At 44.5% G+C, this 20060-nt stretch overlaps 1 protein-coding gene across 1 annotated transcript; it reads right to left on the reverse strand.

The window, feature by feature from the left end:
• Positions 1–12405: 12405 nt before the first annotated feature.
• Positions 12406–13404, reverse strand: LOC149452488 (olfactory receptor 6A2-like). The gene has a single exon (XM_089689161.1). The coding sequence runs from the start codon at positions 13387–13389 to the stop codon at positions 12574–12576; it is 816 nt and encodes a 271-aa protein (XP_089545287.1). The 5' UTR covers positions 13390–13404; the 3' UTR covers positions 12406–12573.
• Between the last annotated feature and the right edge of the window lie 6656 nt (positions 13405–20060).

The following is a 20060-nucleotide window of genomic DNA, read 5'->3' on the forward strand; positions in this document are numbered from 1 at the left end:
ATCTCCTCTTCTCAAGAGAGAATACATTCAGTTCCTCTAATCTTTCCTCATAGCTGAGCTCCTCCATGCCTCTTATCAGTTTGGTTGCCCTTCTCTGCACTTTCTCCACTTCCCCAATGTTCTTTTTGTGAATTGGAGCCCAAAACTGAACTGCATATTCCAGATGAGGTATTACTAATGATTTGTACCGGGGGAATGATATCTCTCTCTGGAGTCTATACCTCTTCTAATACAAGAGAGGATTTTGCTCGCTTTTGAAGCCGCAGCTTGGCATTGCTGCCATTATTAAGCTTGTGATCTACCAGAACTCCCAGATCCTTCTCCACCATTGACCCGCCCCCAGATCCTTCTCCACCATTGATTTCCCCAGATCCTTCTCCACCATTGACCTCCCCCAGATCCTTCTCCACCATTGACCCCCCCCCAGATCCTTCTCCACCATTGATTTCCCCAGATCCTTCTCCACCATTGACCCCCCCCAGATCCTTCTCCACCATTGATTCCCCCAGATCCTTCTCCACCACTGACCCCCCAGATCCTTCTCACCATTGATGGTATTGTATATGTAAACTACCAGTCCCATCAATGCACCATGTAATGGAGATGAATAAAGGCAGTTTGAAATCCAGCCTGGGTGACAACCATGGCTTCTTCCAGTGGAGAAATAAAACATAAACATGAAGGGAGAGGAGATGTGTTATTCACAGGAGCACTAAGTGAAAATAAAGAAAAAACCCTGTAAAAAAAAAATATAAAACAAATGCAGCCCCACATCTAAGGAGGTGCGCTGCCATATATTACATTTTTGTATTGAGTTTAGATAAACATTTGCAGCACCAATGAGATTCTCAGCTTACTGATACAGTAAAGTCACAAATTTGTCAATAAAGGAGTAAATCATTTCTCTTGTAATACCGTACTTAATACCTGCAGAAGCCTCGCCACTTTTTAGACGATGATAAATGCCTAATATCTGTTACAGTGTTTTTATTCATTTCTTGTCATCAAGAGGATAAAATCCCCATTTAACAAGAGAGATTAAGTAGACTGATTAATGAATCCAGTTAGATTAGAGCTCAGGGGATTGTTGCTGTCCATTAGTAATCATCTTTATATTGGAGACATTAGTCCTAAAGTAGATGAAAAACCAAAATGTATTTTTTTTTATATATTTGGCATCACATCTCACTGTACAGTTTTCTTGAATTGTATCTGTAGACTCAACAGCAAGTGACGAACCTCGAATCTTTCAAAAGTGAGGGATATTCTGTATAATCTCTTAGACAGTTGTCATAGGAAGAAGTGTCACCATTGGAAGATGCCCACATGGAAGAAAAACATATTTGAAATATATTTTAAAAATATCCTTCCCAAATACATTGACATATATTTGAAATACTACAATTTTGGCCGTATGCAATATATTTCAAAATATATTTCAATATAGATATATATATATATATATATATATATATATATATATACACTGTATGTTGAAATGTGTTTTTATTACAAAATATTTTAAAAAATACATTTTAAAATATACTGTATGTCCTTAAAAATACATTTAATCTACATTTTTGGAATGCATTTACAAATATATGTTAAAATCACTTTTTTATATGTTAAAAGAAGTCTGATGAATATATTTAAAAAATATATATTTTTTTTAATATTTTTCATATATTTTGTAATGTATAAAAAAAAGCATATATATATATATATTGAATACGGCCTAAATTGTAGTATTTCAAATATATGTCAATGTATTTGGGAAGAATATTTTTAATATATATTTCAAATATATTTTTCTTCCATGTGGGTGTCCCCTCTCTCCAAGTCCTAGAGTTACGCTCTTAATCAACATAAGATTGTAAGCTCCCAGGATCAGGGCCCTCCTATCCTTCTTGTATTGAACTGTATTGTTGCTGTATTGTCTCCCGTTATATTGTAAAGCGCTGAGCAAACTGTTGGCACCATATAAATCCTGTATAATAATAATAATAATTTTTTTAAAATCCTTATGCTGCTAGCATTTGTAAATAGATAGGAAAGTATATTATATTTACTTGTTTTAAACTTGATTTTTACATTTCTTCAGTTACTTCCTGGTTTCTAGCCTAGGCAAATACGTTCCAGGAGCCTTCAGAAGGTAAGGGGGTAGCACACCCTTCTGCCCAGGGGTGGACTGATCATTGGGGAACTCGGGCATTGCCCAAGGGCCCAGGGTCCAGTAGGGGGCCCCTTGATGTCCCTGGTACATTTCATAGGCTTTTTTGGATGTGATTTGAGTGTGGATGGGGACACAGGGGCCCCATGATCCCCTATTGCCCGGGGGCCCCATGAGTTGTCAGTCCACCTCTGCTTCTACCTGCATGCCTGAGCTAAGGCTAGGTTCACACCAATGCAGTTTGCATTTGAGCTGTTTCTGCATTGTGTTTTGCGGTGCGTTTTTTGCACTTGCCTTTTCGCTGCATTTTTTGATGCATTTTTTTAACATTTTTTTCATTTTTCTTGTTGCCAGGCAGATTTTAAATTCAAAACGCGTCAAAAACGAATAAAAACAGCAAAACTGCAATACATGCTTTTCTGCAGCGTTTTCATTGAAGTCTATAGAAACAAAAACGCAACTTTTTGCGTTCAAAAAAGTCCCTCACCCTGTCCAAAAAATGCACGGGGTGAAAATGCACCGGTGTGCACATGTCCCATAGGAAATCATGTTAAATTTACTGTACTGTGTTTCTGCAAAACGCTGCAGAAAACGCTTAGGCGTTTAACTGGGGTAAGGGCAGATGGATTCCTGGAAGTACTATCTGGAAGAAAATTTATGGCTAAACTTAATTGTAGAATACCGACACTATTATGTCTATTATATAGGCCAGGTGCAATGCTTTAGCCAATCACAGCTGAGTTCACAATAAGAGCCATGATTGGCCAAAGTCTCAGTGACTTTGGCTATTCATGGCTCATGGCAATTGGTCAGAGCTAGCGGGAACATCACCGTTGGCTCCACCCAATTGTTAATGACAGTTATGGCAGTTGCCAGTCAAACGTACACAATTGGCCCGGAGCTAACAGTGACATCACCGTTAGCTCCGCCCAATTGTTTACATCTGCCCAGCAAATGTATGATTGCAGCGAGTGCTCGGCAGGTGCGGATGGGTTGGCGGGCTTTGGGTTTTTATTTATTTTAGGGAGTCGGGGTCGTTGTGACAACACTGGACGCTGTGATTTATGATGGATTACAACCCTGGGACCATTTTTCTTTTTAATAAACTACAGTTTTTTTGTTCTTTGTTCAATAAAGGATTTTTTCAAAAGTCTGGTCTCTTAATTTTTTCACACTTTTAGCCCTTTGGTAAATGAGTTGGGGTACAAGTACCCCTTACTCATTCACAAGGGGGGGCAGCATCAGGTATCCTGATGCTAATGAGTCCTCCTGTCCGCAGACCCCCACAACCACCAGGCCAGGGACCATGCCGAGGGCACATGGCCTGGTAAGGCCCAGGGAGGGAGGTGGGCTCATTCGTCCCTCCCTTTTCCTGGCCTGCCAGGCCTGTGCTCGGATCAAGGGTCTGGAACGAATTTAGGAGGGACCCTTATGCTTCCCCTCCATTTTTTGGGGGGCGGGGTTCCCCTTAAAAGTCCTACCAGGCCTAAAGGGTCTGATATGGCGTTTAGGGGGAACCCCAAGCACATTTCTAAAATATTTTTTTACTGTGGGGTCCTTCCTAACCTTCCTACCAGACCTAAAGGGTCTGGTATAGACTAGGCATAGCAGAGCCATGCAAAGCGGTGTGCTTACAGTGAAACACACATGCAACACATAGTATAACAGCACACAGTTTATCCTTTGATCACCCCAGATGTTAACCCCTTCCTGCTCAGTGCCATTAGTACAGTGTCGGTGCTTTTTCTTAGCACTGATCATTATATTGGTGTCACTGGGCATGTCAGTTCCCCCAAGTGTCAGAATGCCCTCCACAGTCCCGCAGTCCCACAGTCCCACTATAAATCGCTGATCGCTGCCATTACTAGTAAAAAAATAAAATAAAATAAAAAACATTCCAGTATCTATACCGCCATTTGTAGACGCTATAACTTTCACATAAACCAATGAATCTACACGTATTGGGATTTTTTTTTTTAGCAAAGACATGAAGCAGAATGCATTTTGGCCTAAATTAATGAAGAAATTAAATTTTTTACATTTTTGTACCTGACATGTTTAATAGCAAAAAGTCAAAAATATAGGTTTTTTTCCTAAATTGTAGGTCTTTTTTTGTTTATAGCACAAAAAATAAAAAAATGCACAGGTGATAAATTACCACCAAAGGAAAGCTCTATTTATATGGAAAAAAGGATAGAAATTTAATTTGGGTGCAGCATTGCATGACCGCGCAATTGTCAGTTAAAGTAACTCAGTGCTGTATCGTAAAAAAATGACCTGGTCAGGAAGGGGGGTAAATCCCCTGGATGGCAAGTGGTTAATCTAAGAAAGCAAAATCAACAGAAGATATGTTATAATTACCTTCCAAATATCAGGTAACCTTTTAGATTACTGATGGTCACACCCAGGGATGACTGCCGATTAATGGATGGAGTTGGTCTTTCCCAAAATGGTGTCTAGCTATGCAGAGATGTGTGTCCTGGTTCAGTAGGGTGTCAGATGATGTACATCAGATGTTTCTGATGGGTGTCCTCCACTGTGTTCAGATGCCATCTAGATGTTCTCCTTAGATGGTCCTTTTTTTTTCTGTATACCCGATTTCCTCCTTTATCTAATGGCATACAATACATTCATAAAATTTGAATAAACATGACCCAGAAGGTCGAACCTTCTTCCTATTGGGGGGTCTATTTAATTATCAAACTGTGTTTGCTCATGCATTACTTCTCTTGGCCACTGGGTGTCACTCTCAGATAACTCTAAATAGTCTCATGACTATTTTGAGTTTAATTGGGAACCAAAGTAAGTAATCAGTTATAGGGAAAAATACTTCACTATAACAAATTGGACCTTGTGAAAACTACATAATGCCTTGGAAAGTAGATATAATTCCTGATTTATGGTTAGTACTTTTTGGTGTAACAGTAATTAAATGAAGAATTTAAACTATTAGGAGGTGGAATTTCATGTAGTGATTAAAATAACAGTTGTGCACAGAAAAAAAAAATGTAGATTAAATATAATTTGTATACTAAACTACTTATTGATTATGGCTATTGTAGCTCACAAACAATATTTCTAACAATAATGATAAAGAATCCAGCACACTAAGTATATAATGGGATTATAACGTTCCGTTCAGTCTTCCTTCAAATATTATGATATTCCATCTCAGACATTTAAATGGATACTTAATTCTCATTTAGTCGTTTCCTGAAATGTTTCAGAAGTATCAGATTTTATTTTTTATATAATTCTAAAAAATATTCCTTTTTTTCCCTTTGGTTTCAAGCTGGTTTTTAGAGAGTTCCTCGTATGTTGACTTCTTGTTAAGGACAATGTCCTTCAATCTTTGGAACAATAGTGAGATACTCTCATTGTCTGAAATGACCCAGGATGTCAATCTTGGTTCACCTGGGCAAATAAAGTTTGTCCTGTCCACGATTCCGTGTTTGTGATTTCTGACGTTCTTGTAAACCTAGACCAGGGGTTTTCATTTAGTCCTGACACTCTGTGTATCTTGCCTTAGGATGTTACATAGTTACATAGTCTGGCTGAAAAAAGACAAAAGTCCATCCAGTTCAACCATAAAAAAAAAAAAAGTTATAATCCTATACCCACAGTTGATCCAGAGGAAGGCAAAAAAACCCAGCAAAGCATGATCCAATTTGCTCCTGTTGGGAAAAAAATTCCTTCCTGATCCCCCGAGAGGCAAGATGTTGGTTTGTCTTTGCTAGGTCCAAGGTTTGTCAAACATATACCATTTGGAGAACAATAAGAAAAGTTTCTTTTAAGGTTCAGGTATGTAGATAACAGCCACACCATTGTTCATAGGATTTGTTCTGCCAGCTAGTTACTTTACAGACCCCCTACAATTCCAGTTGAGAAAAAAAGAATGTCTTAGGTAGGAAGGTCAAACTTAAAATGAAGACATTTTGTTTGGACCGGAGCTGAAAGGGAAGCCCTCTCGTCACTTTGGCCTCAACCCAGGTACTTGACTCCAAGGATGACATATATGAGGATCGCTGACTCCTGGATTTCTATGTAACAGATCCAAGGGCATCGTGTACCAGATTCCAAACATGCTCAGATTTGCCACAGGTCTCTGCCAAAAAGCTGGCAGAGCCCGGCAGCATATCCACACATGCATGGGGGGATCTAGGACATGCACAGACACACTGTAGATCTCTGTCATGTCTATGGGACATGGCAGATGCCAGCAGGGTATCTGTACATTTGTCATGATGGCAGCACCAGGAGCAGAGCAGAGGAAAGAGAACTTCAACTGAAGAAGACATCACTACAGGACTAAACAAACTAGTATGTTTTTTTAATTTTCATACAGGGACAATTTATAGAGATTTTAAATTTCAATTGTAATACCTAGGGTGATGTTCCTCTTTAATTTGTATTCTCATGAAATTTGATGTGACTGCAAAGGGACTTTTTCCCAAGTGTCTTCTTGCTTGGCTGGTACCGTTTCGGGTCCTTCCTTTTTCCCTCCAGCGGCATTGGTAGCTGTTTCTTCAGCACAAAACATTGTGATATATAATGGACCTTCTGTACCCTAAACCCTGGCTTGTGTGATGATGTCCTCACAGTGGCAGGGTCTGGACTGCCTGGGCTCAGAGGGAGAGGGCTGAATGAAGTTGGGCATCACTCAACCCAGAAGACTGGCGACTTCCGAAAGGTGGGAAATAATTATCAGGGTGCACAGTGCCAGGGTAAATGGGTGTATGGGAATTCCTGTACGGTGACTGGCACATAGAATTGCGCATGCGTGCAACATTGCGTATAGAAATGAGCAAAGGCGCATTGCTAATAAAAATGAGTGTAGGCTCGCGCATGCGCGCAAGAATGCGCACACACAGGTGCACGCGCACGGGAGTGTGCCCACAGTGTATGGCGCCAGATGGACTAATTAAAAGAAGCTCTTACTCTCTGCCAGTGCTGACTGGTCTTCAGCTAATTCCCTGTGTCCTGCTGTATCCCGTGTGTATCCGGTACTGACCTGGCTTGCCATTGACCTGCTCTTGGACTCTGTTTATGCTTCTGCTCATCGGTTTCTGATCCTGGCTTCCTCCTGACCTTGTCCCTGTCTGATGTTCCGGTACCTCATCGCCTGCTCGTTGCTGAACCTGGCTATTAGTCTGACTACTCTTCCGGCTCCAGTTTGGCTCTAGAGTCCTGCCGAGTGCTTGTCCTGGCTATCCATTATATCAGCTCCGGTTGTCGTGGTGTGTTCCAGCCTCATGCATACCAGAAGTTCTGGCAAGCCACGTACCCAGATATTGCAGTTCCAGTGGAGTGCTTCCTTAACCTCAGCTGGCCGTTCCGGCATCTCCTCTGTTCCTGACTGGATGCTCTGCTTGATTTACTGAGGTTACACCTCCAGCCACAAGTTTTGCAATCAATATCCACAGGCACTCGTGTTTCTCCTGTCCCTCGCCACCATCTGTTCCACCTTCAGTGGGGCCTGGGCTGGAGATACAAGAGAGGAAGACCTTGTTAATTCAGACTTCTATCAGGTACGTGACAAGGGGATTACTTCAGTGAAAGCTACTTTTTAATATTTACATATCCATGGCTACAGACACAAAGTAAGAGACATCCTCTTTAGGTTTTGGATAAAGCAGAAAAGGGTTGGAAAACTTATGTAAGGTTTTAAATCAGCCGCCCATCACTCGGGCAGGAAATTGAGGGTAAATCTCCTTCTCAGGGATACAAAGAGCAGTAAAATCCAGGCAGAAGGTTTTATTCTTTCTCATGTTCTTTAACCACTTAGTGCCCATCAGCCCTCAATGTACTACAGACACGGCGGTGTTGTAGGCAAAGCGATGTTGCTGCCTTCTTCCGGGTTTCGGGCACACGCATGTGCCCCCCCGGCTGGCACCCACTGTGATTGTACACATCAGGAGCTTGTGAGCAAGTCATAGCCAATGACCTGCTAATCGACTGTGTACGATCACAGCAAAGAGCCTCGTGTTTGCATACAACACAGAGCTCTGTACAGAGGGAACGATCTCTGTTTCTCATCCCTGCAAAGCAAAAAAATTAACCAATCAATATACACTTATTAGGAATTTTTTTTACCAAATACAATTTGGCCAAAACGTGTGAAGGAATGAGTTTTTTTGCATTTTGTGATAAGTAAAAAATATTGATGTTTTTTCAAAAATATTTTTAGTCATATCACAAACAATAAAAAGCCTAGTAGTGATCAAATAGCACCAAAAGAAAGCTATATTAGTATAAAAAACATGATATAAATTTAGTTTGGGTACAACAGTGCATGACCGCACAATTACCAGTTGAAGTAGTGCAGTGTGGTATAGCAAAAAAATTGCCTAATAATTATTAGGGGGTAAAATCATCCGGAGCTAGGGGCGGAATGCCAACTCATGGGGACCCGGGGCAATAGGGGATCATGGGGCCCCTGTGTCTTTGCCCAAACTCAAAAAAGCCAATGAAAAAGGTACCAGGGGCATCTCATGGGGCCCCCTACTGACCCCGGGCCCTCGGACAGTGCCCGAGTTTCCAAATGGTCAGTCTGCCCCTGTTCGGAGCTCAAGAGGTTAACTTAATCATGGTTATATAAAATGTATTGTCCAAAGAATTCAGGAATTCTTCATCAAAATCAATAGCAAATTAACAACAGGAACACATGCGGTGCTTTTAGGCCCCATATTGATATTTTCTCTAACTTCCTATTCTGTAACTCCCTGGGTGTCAGGGGACAACAGAAATAACCTGCCCTCGCCGGCTCTTCTCCACTTTTAAATCCCTGCTCCCCCCCCCCCCACCTCCACTCAGCACCTCACTCACCGCCCACGAGATTGCCAATCATTTCCAAAACAAGATTGGCGCAATCCGTAAGGACATTGTCAACTCGCAATCTACCTCTCCACCCAGCCCCCCACCCTCCATCAACCCCTCAACCCTCCCCTCCTCCGACCTCATAGCCACACTACCCCCCACTATGCCTAATGCCCCGCACACTATCACCTCCCCAACACTCCGCTCCTTCAGCCCAGCTACCCCTGAGGAGGTCTCTAAGGTCTTCACTGAAGCCCGTCTCACCACCTTCCCCCTGAACCCTATCCCCTCACATTTCCTCCAGTCACCCCCCCCTCCCTCCATCATTCGCTCCCTCACCCACATCTTCAATCTCTCCCTCTCCACTGGCACTTTCCCCTCCCCTCTAAAGCACGCACACATCACCCCCATACTCAAAAAACCCTCCCTTGACCCCACTGACCTGAACAACCTTAGACCCATCTCCCTGCTACTATTCACTTCCAAGCTGCTTGAGCGCCTGGCCTACAATCGCCTAAGCGCCCACCTCACTGATAACAACCTCCTTGATCCACTACAGTCTGGCTTCCGTCCCCTACACTCCACCGAAACCGCCCTACTTAAAATCACCAAGGACCTGCTAACCACCAAAGCTAATGGCCATTACTCTGTCCTCCTGCTCCTTGACCTCTCCACGGCCTTCGACACAGTCGACCACCCTCTTCTCCTTATTAAACTACACTCCCTTGGCATCAGGGACGCTGCTCTCTCCTGGTTCTTCTCCTACCTATCCCAACGCTCCTTCAGCGTCACCTATAATGCTGTCACCTCCCCCTCTCTCCCCCTCTCTGTCCTCGGACCCCTCCTCTTTTCCATCTACACCTCCTCCCTTGGCAAACTAATACACTCCCACTGCTTCAATTACCACCTCTATGCCGACGACACACAAATTTACCTCTCCACCCCCCACCTCACCCCCTCACATTCCGCCCACATCGCCCACCTCCTGAACGACATATCAGACTGGATGTCGCTCCATTTCCTCAAATTAAACCTGTCCAAAACCGAGCTCCTGGTCTTCCCCCCACCCCGCGCCCACCTCCCCATCCTCTCCATCACTACTAACAATGCCACCATCACTCCCACCCCACATGCCAAAGCCCTGGGTGTCACCCTGGACTAAAACCTTTCCTTCCTACCTCACGTTCAATTACTATCTAGATCATGCAGGCTCCACCTCCGCAACATCTCCAAGATACGTACATTCCTCACCCCAGACACTACTAAACAACTCGTACACTCCCTCATCATCTCATGCCTGTACTACTGCAACTCCCTTCTCACTGGCCTACCCAAACAAACGCTATCCCCACTCCAGCCGATCCTGAACTCAGCGGCTAGACCAGGGGTGGGCAAACTTTTTGACTCGAGGGCCGCAATGGGTTCATATATTGGACCCGGGGGCCGGACCAAGAGTAGATGAATGATGTGTATGTGTCATCCATAGTAAGTATAGTAATATTCCCCCATAGTAAGCATAGTAATTCATCCCCCATATAGTAATTCGTCCCCCATATAGTAATTCGTCCCCCATATAGTAATTCGTCCCCCATAGTAATTCATCCCCCATATAGCAATTCATCCCCCATATAGTAATTCATCCCCCATATAGTAATTCATCCCCCATAGTAATTCATCCCCCACATATTAATTCATCCCCCATATAGTAATTCATCCCCCATATAGTAAGTCCCCCATATAGTAAGTCCCCCATATAGTAATTCATTCCCCATATAGTAAGTCCCCCATATAGTAATTCATTCCCCATATAGTAAGTCCCCCATATAGTAATTCATTCCCCATATAGTAAGTCCCCCATATAGTAATTCATTCCCCATATAGTAAGTCCTCCATATAGTAATTCATTCCCCATATAGTAAGTCCTCCATATAGTAATACATTCCCCATATAGTAAGTCCCCCATATAGTAATTCATTCCCCATATAGTAAGTCCTCCATATAGTAATTCATTCCCCATATAGTAAGTCCTCCATATAGTAATTCATTCCCCATATAGTAAGTCCCCCATATAGTAATTCATCCCCATATAGTAAGTCCTCCATATAGTAATTCATCCCTCATATAGTAATTCATCCCCCATATAGTAAGTCCCCCATATAGTAAGTCCCCCATATAGTAAGTCCCCCCTGTGTCAATTCACTTACCTTTGCTCCGCGCGTTCCTCTCGTATTCCCGCGCCATTCTGGTCTTCAGGGAGGACTGTGAGGAGAAGAGTTCGTCACGCTGCCCCGCCTACATCCTGGCTGCCCCGCCTACATCCTGACAGCTGCAGAGTCCTGACGCCCGAGAGGAGGGAGGGGGCGGCCATCCAAGAGGGGGGGCGGCCATCCGAGAGGAGGGAAGGGGAGAGGAGGAGAGGAGGCCGCCCGCCCAAGAGGAGGGAGGGGAGCGGGCGCCCGGCACACAGGAGAGCCGCATCTAAGTTTGTAAAGAGCTGCGGCTTGCCGACCAGTGGCCTTGCGGGAGCCTAGCTCCGCGGGCCGGATTAAAAGGTCCGCCGGGCCGTATACGGCCCGCGGGCCGTAGTTTGCCCATTGCTGGGCTAGACTCATCCACCTCACCAACTGCTCCACAACCGCCACCCCCCTCTGCCAATCCCTTCACTGGCTCCCGATTGCCCAACGCATCAAATTCAAACTGCTAACTCTGACCTACAAAGCCATTCACAACGCCACCCCAAACTACCTAACCGACCTGATACCCAAATACCACCCTACCCGTGCCCTTCGTTCCTCACAGGACCTCCTACTCTCCAGCATCCTGGTCTCCTCCTCCCACGCCTGATTGCAGGATTTCTTCAGGACTTCCCCCATCCTCTGGAACTCCCTACCCCAATCCATCAGACTGTCACCTACCCTCCTCACCTTCAGGCGCACCCTGAAAACCCACCTCTTCAGGGAAGCCTACCCTACCCTCACCTAACAACTGACCTCCTCCACTCCTCCCACCACTTCATCTCCCACAGCCATTTCCTCCTGTACCACTTTCCCCTCCCTCCTAGATTGTAAGCTCGAAAGAGCAGGGCCCTCGAACCCCTCGTGTATTGTATTGTTTCTGTCTTGTCTCATGTTCTGTCCCCTTTTGCTATTGTACAGCGCTGAGCAAACCCTTTGGCGCTATATAAATACTGTATAATAATAATAATAAAAATTCTTCACATAGAAACTTGATAGAAGCTCAAACTCTATTACCAAGCTGTCCAACACTAAAAAAACCACTAAAACATCTTTAAATATTAGTTATAATAAATATTATTAGACTTTAGCTGGAAAAAAATTAAAAAGCAAGTTTCTACATTTTTTACTTTTGTAGTGTGCTAAACATTTATTTCATCTACTTTTGCATCCAAATGAAGAACATACACAATTTCATATCTACATAAATCAATAGCTGGCTTATTTGTCTACCTCTTTTGTCATAATAAAAATCTGAGTCTACTGACTAATCACATCGACCTTTATATACACAGTTTACAACGACAATAATTTATATGGAAACTCTTTTTTATTAACTGGTAGGCAGTTGTTCTAAAGATGGACAATTCTTTTAATAACACTTCTAATCTCTTGATTCCTCAAGCTGTAGATTAGAGGATTGATTAGAGGTGTCACCAGGGTGTAGAGCAAAGACAGACCTTTGTTTATGCTGAAGGAACTTTTGTTTGGTGGAAAAAAATATATAGATCCTAAGCTTCCATAGTAAAGGCACACAACAGTGAGGTGAGAGCTACAAGTAGAAAAGGCCTTCTGTCTTCCAGTGGTGGATGGGATCTTCAAGATGGTGTGAAGGATAGAGATGTATGTAGCCATGATGAACACAAATGGACAAACAACAAGAGAAAAACACAGGACAGAAGTCACCAACTCAACAGGAGGGTTATCCAAACATGAAAGTTCTACCACAGGAGAGACATCACAATAGAAATGATTGATAGCATCTGGACCACAGAATTGTAAATTGTCTAATAAAATATATAGTATGAGGGATGCTGTGAAGCCCACCAACCAGCAAGAGCTGACTATTTGGACTTGCTGTCCAAAGGTCATGATGGTAGCATAATGTAATGGTTGACATATGGCCACATATCGATCAAAGGACATGGAAGCCAACAGTAAACACTGGGCCACTGTAGGAAAAGCTAATAAAAAGAATTGGAAAATACATCGGGCAATGGAAATTTTCCCACCACCAACCAGTATCAACCACAGCATGTTGGGCACAATGTTACTGGTGAAGATAATTTCGGACAAGGACAGCTGACTGATGAAGATGTACATGGGAGAGTGCAGACTCCGGATGAATGCAACCAAAGCAACAACAAGGATATTGCTGGTTAAGGCCATGATGTGAATGATCAGAAAGATGGTGAAAAGTAGAATTTTGAAGTCTTGAAGGTCTCCGAATCCCAGAAGTAGAAATTCTGTCAGCAATGTTTGGTTTTGATTCCTCTTTGCCATTGTTTGGATTTCATGACAAAAGTATCCAACAATACACTAAAACAAGGTTAAAAATTATGTGCTTACAATATTGTGACAAAAGTAAATTTAGAGAGCAGTACACGCATACTATTTTAAATGAACAACATATATTACAATATGACTTACACTCACCGGCCACTTTATTAGGTACTCCTGTTCAATTGCTTAGTAACACAAATTGCTAATCAATCACATGGCAGAAACTCAATGCATTTAGGCATCTAGATGTAGTGAAGACGACTTGCTGAAGTTCAAACCGAGCATCAGAATGGGGAAGAAAGGGGATTTAAGTGACTTGGAATGTGGCACGGTTGTTGGAGCAAGATGGGCTGGTCTGAGTACTTCAAAAATTGCTAATCTACTGGAATTTTCCAGTGTTGGTCATTATATTTGTGTTGGCAGGCCTTTGAGGTTTTATGACTGATGATGGATCCACTGTACATCTCTGGACAATGTGATTGACAATGTCAGATTGCATTTTTTTTTAAATAAAATACTCATTCTATGGTCTGTGTATTTACTTTGGCAATCATTTAAGGAAGAAGTATGAAATGGTATCTGTGGTCTCCTTTATTATAAAGGGGGCTTCGAGATTCCAATAAGTGGCACCTCACAGTCTTCCACATTCACTGGGCCTGGGAGGTGGGGATGAGGCTATTAACATGGAGACAAGATGCCTTGTTGGGTAAAGTTGTCTTCCAATGTTGAGCGTATGTGTCCTGGTATGGTTCAGGAATGGGGGACATACTTGCTGAACCCTCATTCAGGGCCTGCTAGACTGCATGACTGGTTGAGGGTCTGCTGTGTATTTTGAGGGACCCCATGCAAAAAAAAACAAAAAAAATGACAAGAGGTTCCTCCAAAATTCATACCAAACCATTATCATTGGTAGCCTGAAAGTGCATTAGAACTATTAGAAGCCAAGAGTCTGTTCTTTCAATCATGGAAGCAAAACATCACGTGTGTGTGTGTTACCTGAGAAGATCGGCATGAACATACAGCCTGCATAGGAAAGCCCACCCCCTGAAGATTGACCTCCAATCATCAAGGCATTTTGATATTTACATAACTCCTTCTACCAACCAGCCCACTGCTTGTATCAGGACTGAGGGCTGTTGAGAGGAGTACTGAGGCTGGGTGCTAGGATGTTTTCAGGAAGCTATGTACAGCACCCCGCCAGTCCACCAGCCATGATCTGCCTGCATTGCATAAAGAAACACAGAGACCCAAAATAAGGTATGTAATGAAATGTGAAAATGCCATAACCCGTGAAAGGAATTTTAATATACATGTTCCAAGGCTATATTCACACAGGTGCATATGGGGGCTAGATTTTCATTAGCAATATTAATTGCTGCCTGCACATTGTGTGTGTGACCAGTAGAAGCTGTCACTGGCATCTGTTGGATTTGTACTCAACATTATAATGGCCGGCATCAACACTACTCATATTTAACCGCTCATCTAAACAGTGACATGAGAACAGAGCTTCTGTGGATGCTGCCATTGTGCATCCAGGGTCAGCATTTCGCTGCGGTTTTGGCGGCACACAACCTGACCTCAGCGAATCAGCCAGTTTGTATGCAGCCATAGCACAGAGTATCTCAGCAAACTATGTGCCCCTGGCCTATTGTGTGTAATAAGAGCATGTTTAGAAGAGTGTGATTACAATTTCTGTAGCTTGCCGTTTCCTTTCTTCATCAGTGTTAAGTCAGATGTGCACTATATGGTCAAATGTTTGTGGATACCTACCAGCCATCACACTTGTAGCACTACCCACCTTAGGAGTTGCTGAAGTTTTGGGTCCTCCCCAAAGTCCTGCACAGCCAGGTAACATGCACTTTCACAGACTTGCATCCAGGAGTCAGTAAGCAGTCCTTCAGCTTGTTTTTGATGTTTTATTAGGGGATCTTAGAACTTGGATGGGGTAAGGGTGTACGGGATGTCCAGTGGAACTGAGAAATTGAAGACAACTTCCTGAACAATGTACAAGTCTTGTGGAGTCCTCTTTGTGGAGAGCCAGCCAGCATCTCCTGTAGTACCACCCCAGATCCCAGATGCTCCTCTATCTGGCTGCCTGGAGAAATCCCTCAGCAGGGGAACCAGTGCCTGTTACTTCAAGAAATAAGTCAGTCCCGGGTGATGGCTAATCTGGTTTCCCACCAGAGTGCCCCTAACCTTATTTGGCACAGGGGGTGTAGATGTACTCACTCAGTCCTTCACCTGTGCTGCTGGTGGGATGGTGGCTGCTACCAGGCCTTTTAGCTGGGCCACTCCTTCCCTGCCTCACAGGTGGTCCTCTCACAGTGGGCCTGTAAAGTCCCGAGCCTTTCTCCTTCCAAGGTCCTCTGCCTGTAGGCGAGCCTCTTTCCATCTGGGCCCCCTCACAGGCTCCTGCCTCCAACCTCACTTCCTTTCTCTCTCCTCCAACAACTTCCCCAACCACTCTCCTCCAGTTGAGCAGCTGGGTTACTCTAAAAGGCTGTCCTGGCCCCTTGCCAAGCCCTATATTGGGGATTTCCCAGGGTCCTCTAAGAGCACAGGTCAGCCACTCCTTGAACCCACCCACTGCTTCTAGACCTTTCTCCAATGTTCTAGAACAGGGGTAAAATCCAGAGGGCTTGTCTGCAGAGCCTCTCAGCTCTGACCCAAATTTGACCCTGTCAGCTATCACACCCAGGCTGCTACTCAGTCCTTCTAGCTAACAATTGAATTAGAGCTCCCCCTTGCTAATTAGGAGGGTGCTACACACCTATATGAGCTTGCTGGACTTCCTATTCTGATACTTCTGATACCATGGAATTTAATATGGAGTTGGCCTTCTTCTGCAGCTACAACATTTTCCAATCTTCTGGGAAGGCCTTCCTCAAAATGTTGGAGTGTGTCTGTGGAAATGTGTGCCCATTTAGCCTAAAAAGTATTTGTGAGGTCAGGTGCTGATATCAAGTGAGAACTCCTAGATCACAATCGGAGATCCAGTTAATTCTAAAGGTGTTCAGTAGGGTTGAGGTCAGGGCTCAGTACAGGACACCTGAGTTCCTCCACACCAAACCCATCAAACCACGTCTTTATAGAGCTGACTTTGTACACAGGGGCACAGACATGCTGCAACAGAAAAGGGCCTCCTCCAAACTGTTACCACAAGGCTGGGATTGTCTAAATGTTGTATGATGTGTATCACTACCCCATTGAGAGCCGCTGGTTTTGGGAACCCCTTATTCCCTGCACAGCCAGGCAACACGCATGTTCCATCCTATATCCAGACACAAAGAAACAGTCCATGGGCTTGCTTTTCTGTATTTATTAGGGATTTCAATTTGAATAGGAAAAAGGGGTTATGGGATGCCCAATTTGACTCAAAGAACGACAAAAATGAGGAAGACTTCCTTCTCTTTGCATACTGCAGCAACAGACATTTGACTGTATTCCCGCCAGAACAGCAACCATCTTTAGAAAAGCAATCCCCTCCTAGGAGCCTGGTGTCCCCCCCGAGTGGATTTTTAGCAAAGTCCCAACTTGTAGGAGCTCTCGGTCCCCTTAATGAAGGAAATGCCAGCCCACATGGCCATGGTATCTGTTCCCAAGGTAAGGGATTGGGTAAGCAATAAACTGTCCCTTGCCAAGAACCTACTTCTAGAAGGCTTCTCCCTTATAGGCCCTGGGGGTGTAGAGGTACTCACTCTGTCCCTGTCCTTCTTCTGTAGATAGAACTGCTTTCAGGACTTCCACTGGGCTTTTTATTTTCCAGGCTATGCAGCCTGTCCTTTCTCAGTGGACTGCAGGGCAGTGGAGCTCCCTCCTTCAGCTTTCCTTCTTCTTCCAACCTTCAGTCTGAAGGTAGAACCCCCCTTCCTTGGGGCACACTCCCAGGCTCCTCATTACTCCATCTTCCACCTGACTCCCCTACTGGCCAGGCTCTGTCATATTTATGGGCCAGCCTGCCACACTGCTAGGCCACTTGCCTGGGATTAGTCAGACTTCCATAAATATGAAGATCAGCTCCTTCTCACCTCTGACTACTGTCTTATATATGCTTCTCCAAGCTTCTAGAGCAGGGGAGCTACCTGAGGACTGGCCTGTAGAGCCCTCCAGTTTGACCTGAAGTAACCCTTTTACTCAAACTCAGGCTTCTAGCAAGCCTGTAGCTACACTTAAACTATGTACACAGGAGGGTGCTACAGATGAAAGAAAACCCTTTACTGGGGGTGTCATTTACTTCTGGTCATATAGATAGTTGAGATGATCAGATGGCCACAGGGGAGGACTGACAACTCATGGGGCCCCAAGGCAACAAGGGATCATGGGGCCCCTGTGTCCTTGACCACAATCAAATCACACCCAAAAAAGCCTATAAAAGGTACCAGGGGCATTTCATGGGGCCCGCTACTGACCCCGGGCCCTCGGGCAGTCCGCCCCTGGGTGGCCAAGAACATCAGGCCATGTAGCATGCCTTTGCTTTGCAAAGTGAAAAGTCTTTCCTCCTTTAAGAAAATATATCAATTGATTTAATAAGTTCAAGTGATCTTTCCTTACTGAATGGTTCTCTTTAAAAAGCATAATAATATTCATTAAATGTAGCTGATGTTTCCTGTCCATCATTTTTAAAGCAGAACTCCAGGCAAAATGTATATATTTCTATGCAGTGGGGCTGTGCCTGCACTGCATAGGTCAACTGCTCATTTTGTCCAGGGGTGCAAAGAAAAGCTATACTTAACCGATCCTTCGATCCTCCAGAAAACAGCTGTCCCCTACGTCCAACGTTGGACTGTTCCTGCTGTCCATATGTCCAGAGCCAGTCTATGGGTGTGATGAGATCAGGAACAGTCCATGAACAAAACTTCTAGCATGTGTGTGGGGGGGGGTGGTGGAGCAGTGGGGACCGGTCTTGTGCTCGGAGGATCAGAGGATAAGGTGAGTATACAAAGAACCAGCAAACACAAATGCTCCTGCGCTTGGGGATGGACTCGATGCAAGCTACAACCACGTTCAGAATGTCCAGAAACATGCACACCTTGCTGCCCTCAATAGACCGGGGAAATCCAAATATACTGAATGAGGAAAGAACACACAGAGGGCGCACAGGCCTAGTGCATTACCATAAAAAATGTTTAATGAGAATCAAAGTAGGTGTTGTACTCAAAAACGACAATAAAGTCAAGGCACGTGACCAGGGGCGGACTGAACATTTGGAAATTCGGGCACTGCCCGAGGGCCCTGGGTCAGTAGGGGGCCCCATGAGATGCCCCTGGTACCTTTTTCATAGGCTTTTTTGAGTTTGGGCAAGGACACAGGGGCCTCATGATCCCCTATTGCCGGGGCCCCATGAGTTGTCAGTCTGCCCCTGCAGTTAGTATAGGTTGTTGGGTAATTTTAGTTTTAGCTCCTTTTGTAATCAGTGTAGCAGGGATTGATTGTTCCAGCCGACTAAGTGTTTCACATGCTGCTGGTCTGATTGCTTCCCCTGCATTCTAGGGGATTCTAGAATTACAGTGGCAGCAAGAATCGGAGAGCAGCCTTAAAATTTATAGGGACCTAGCCAATCCCTGGTGAGGTGTGTCCAGTAGGTGGCTGGAAAGTCCACAAATAGACCTGGGACAGAGAAGACTTCCTGGGTCCATTACTGCTGGGGGAGACCCCTATTTGCAAAGCCTAGTCCTGGAGTCTGGTGAAGGAACTTCGGGGGGGGGGAGGTGTACAGCTGTCTTATGGTGGTGTTAGTCTGTATCTTCCTCAATGAGTGCCCGGTGAATATTGGGGAAGGAGGCAAATAATGCCTATTGCCGGGGGCCCCATGAGTTGTCAGTCTGCCCCTGGGCACGTCATAAAAGAACAGCGTAGTCAACACCGCTGAGTAACAGCCCGCAATAGGGAGTGTAGACATCCAATAGGCTGACACATTTCAAGGACTTGCCTCTTCCTCAGAGCCACTAAGGTGGTTTTTATGACGTGCCTTGACTTTATTGTCATTTGTGAGTACAACACCTACTTTATTTCTTACTAAACATTTTTTATGGTAATGCACTTGGCCTGTGTGCTGTCTGTTTGTTCTTTCCTCGATTGGGTGAGTATATCTACACTTATCGAACCCCTGGACAAAAATGAGGAGTTACCGTATATACTCGAGTATAAGCCGACCCGAATATAAGCCGAGGTACCTAATTTTACCACAAAAAACTGGGAAAAACTATTGACTCGAGTATAAGCCGTTGGTGTCAGTGGGGGGAGGAATAGTGCCCCATCGTTGGTGTCAGTGGGGGGAGGAATAGTACCCCATCGTTGGTGTCAGTGGGGGGAGAAATAGTGCCCCATCGTTGGTGTCAGTGGGGGGAGGAATAGTGCCCCATCGTTGGTGTCAGTGGGGGGAGGAATAGTGCCCCATCGTTGGTGTCAGTGGGGCGAGGAATAGTGCTCCATCGTTGGTGTCAGTGGGGGGAGGAATAGTGCCCCATCGTTGGTGTCAGTGGGGGGAGGAATAGTGCCCCATCGTTGGTGTCAGTGGGGGGAGGAATAGTGCCCCATCGTTGGTGTCAGTGGGG

Source organism: Staurois parvus, unplaced genomic scaffold (genome assembly GCF_062004578.1).
Source record: "Staurois parvus isolate SC_StPar_1 unplaced genomic scaffold, SC_StPar_1.0 ptg000470l, whole genome shotgun sequence".
In the NCBI taxonomy this organism is placed as follows: domain Eukaryota; kingdom Metazoa; phylum Chordata; class Amphibia; order Anura; family Ranidae; genus Staurois; species Staurois parvus.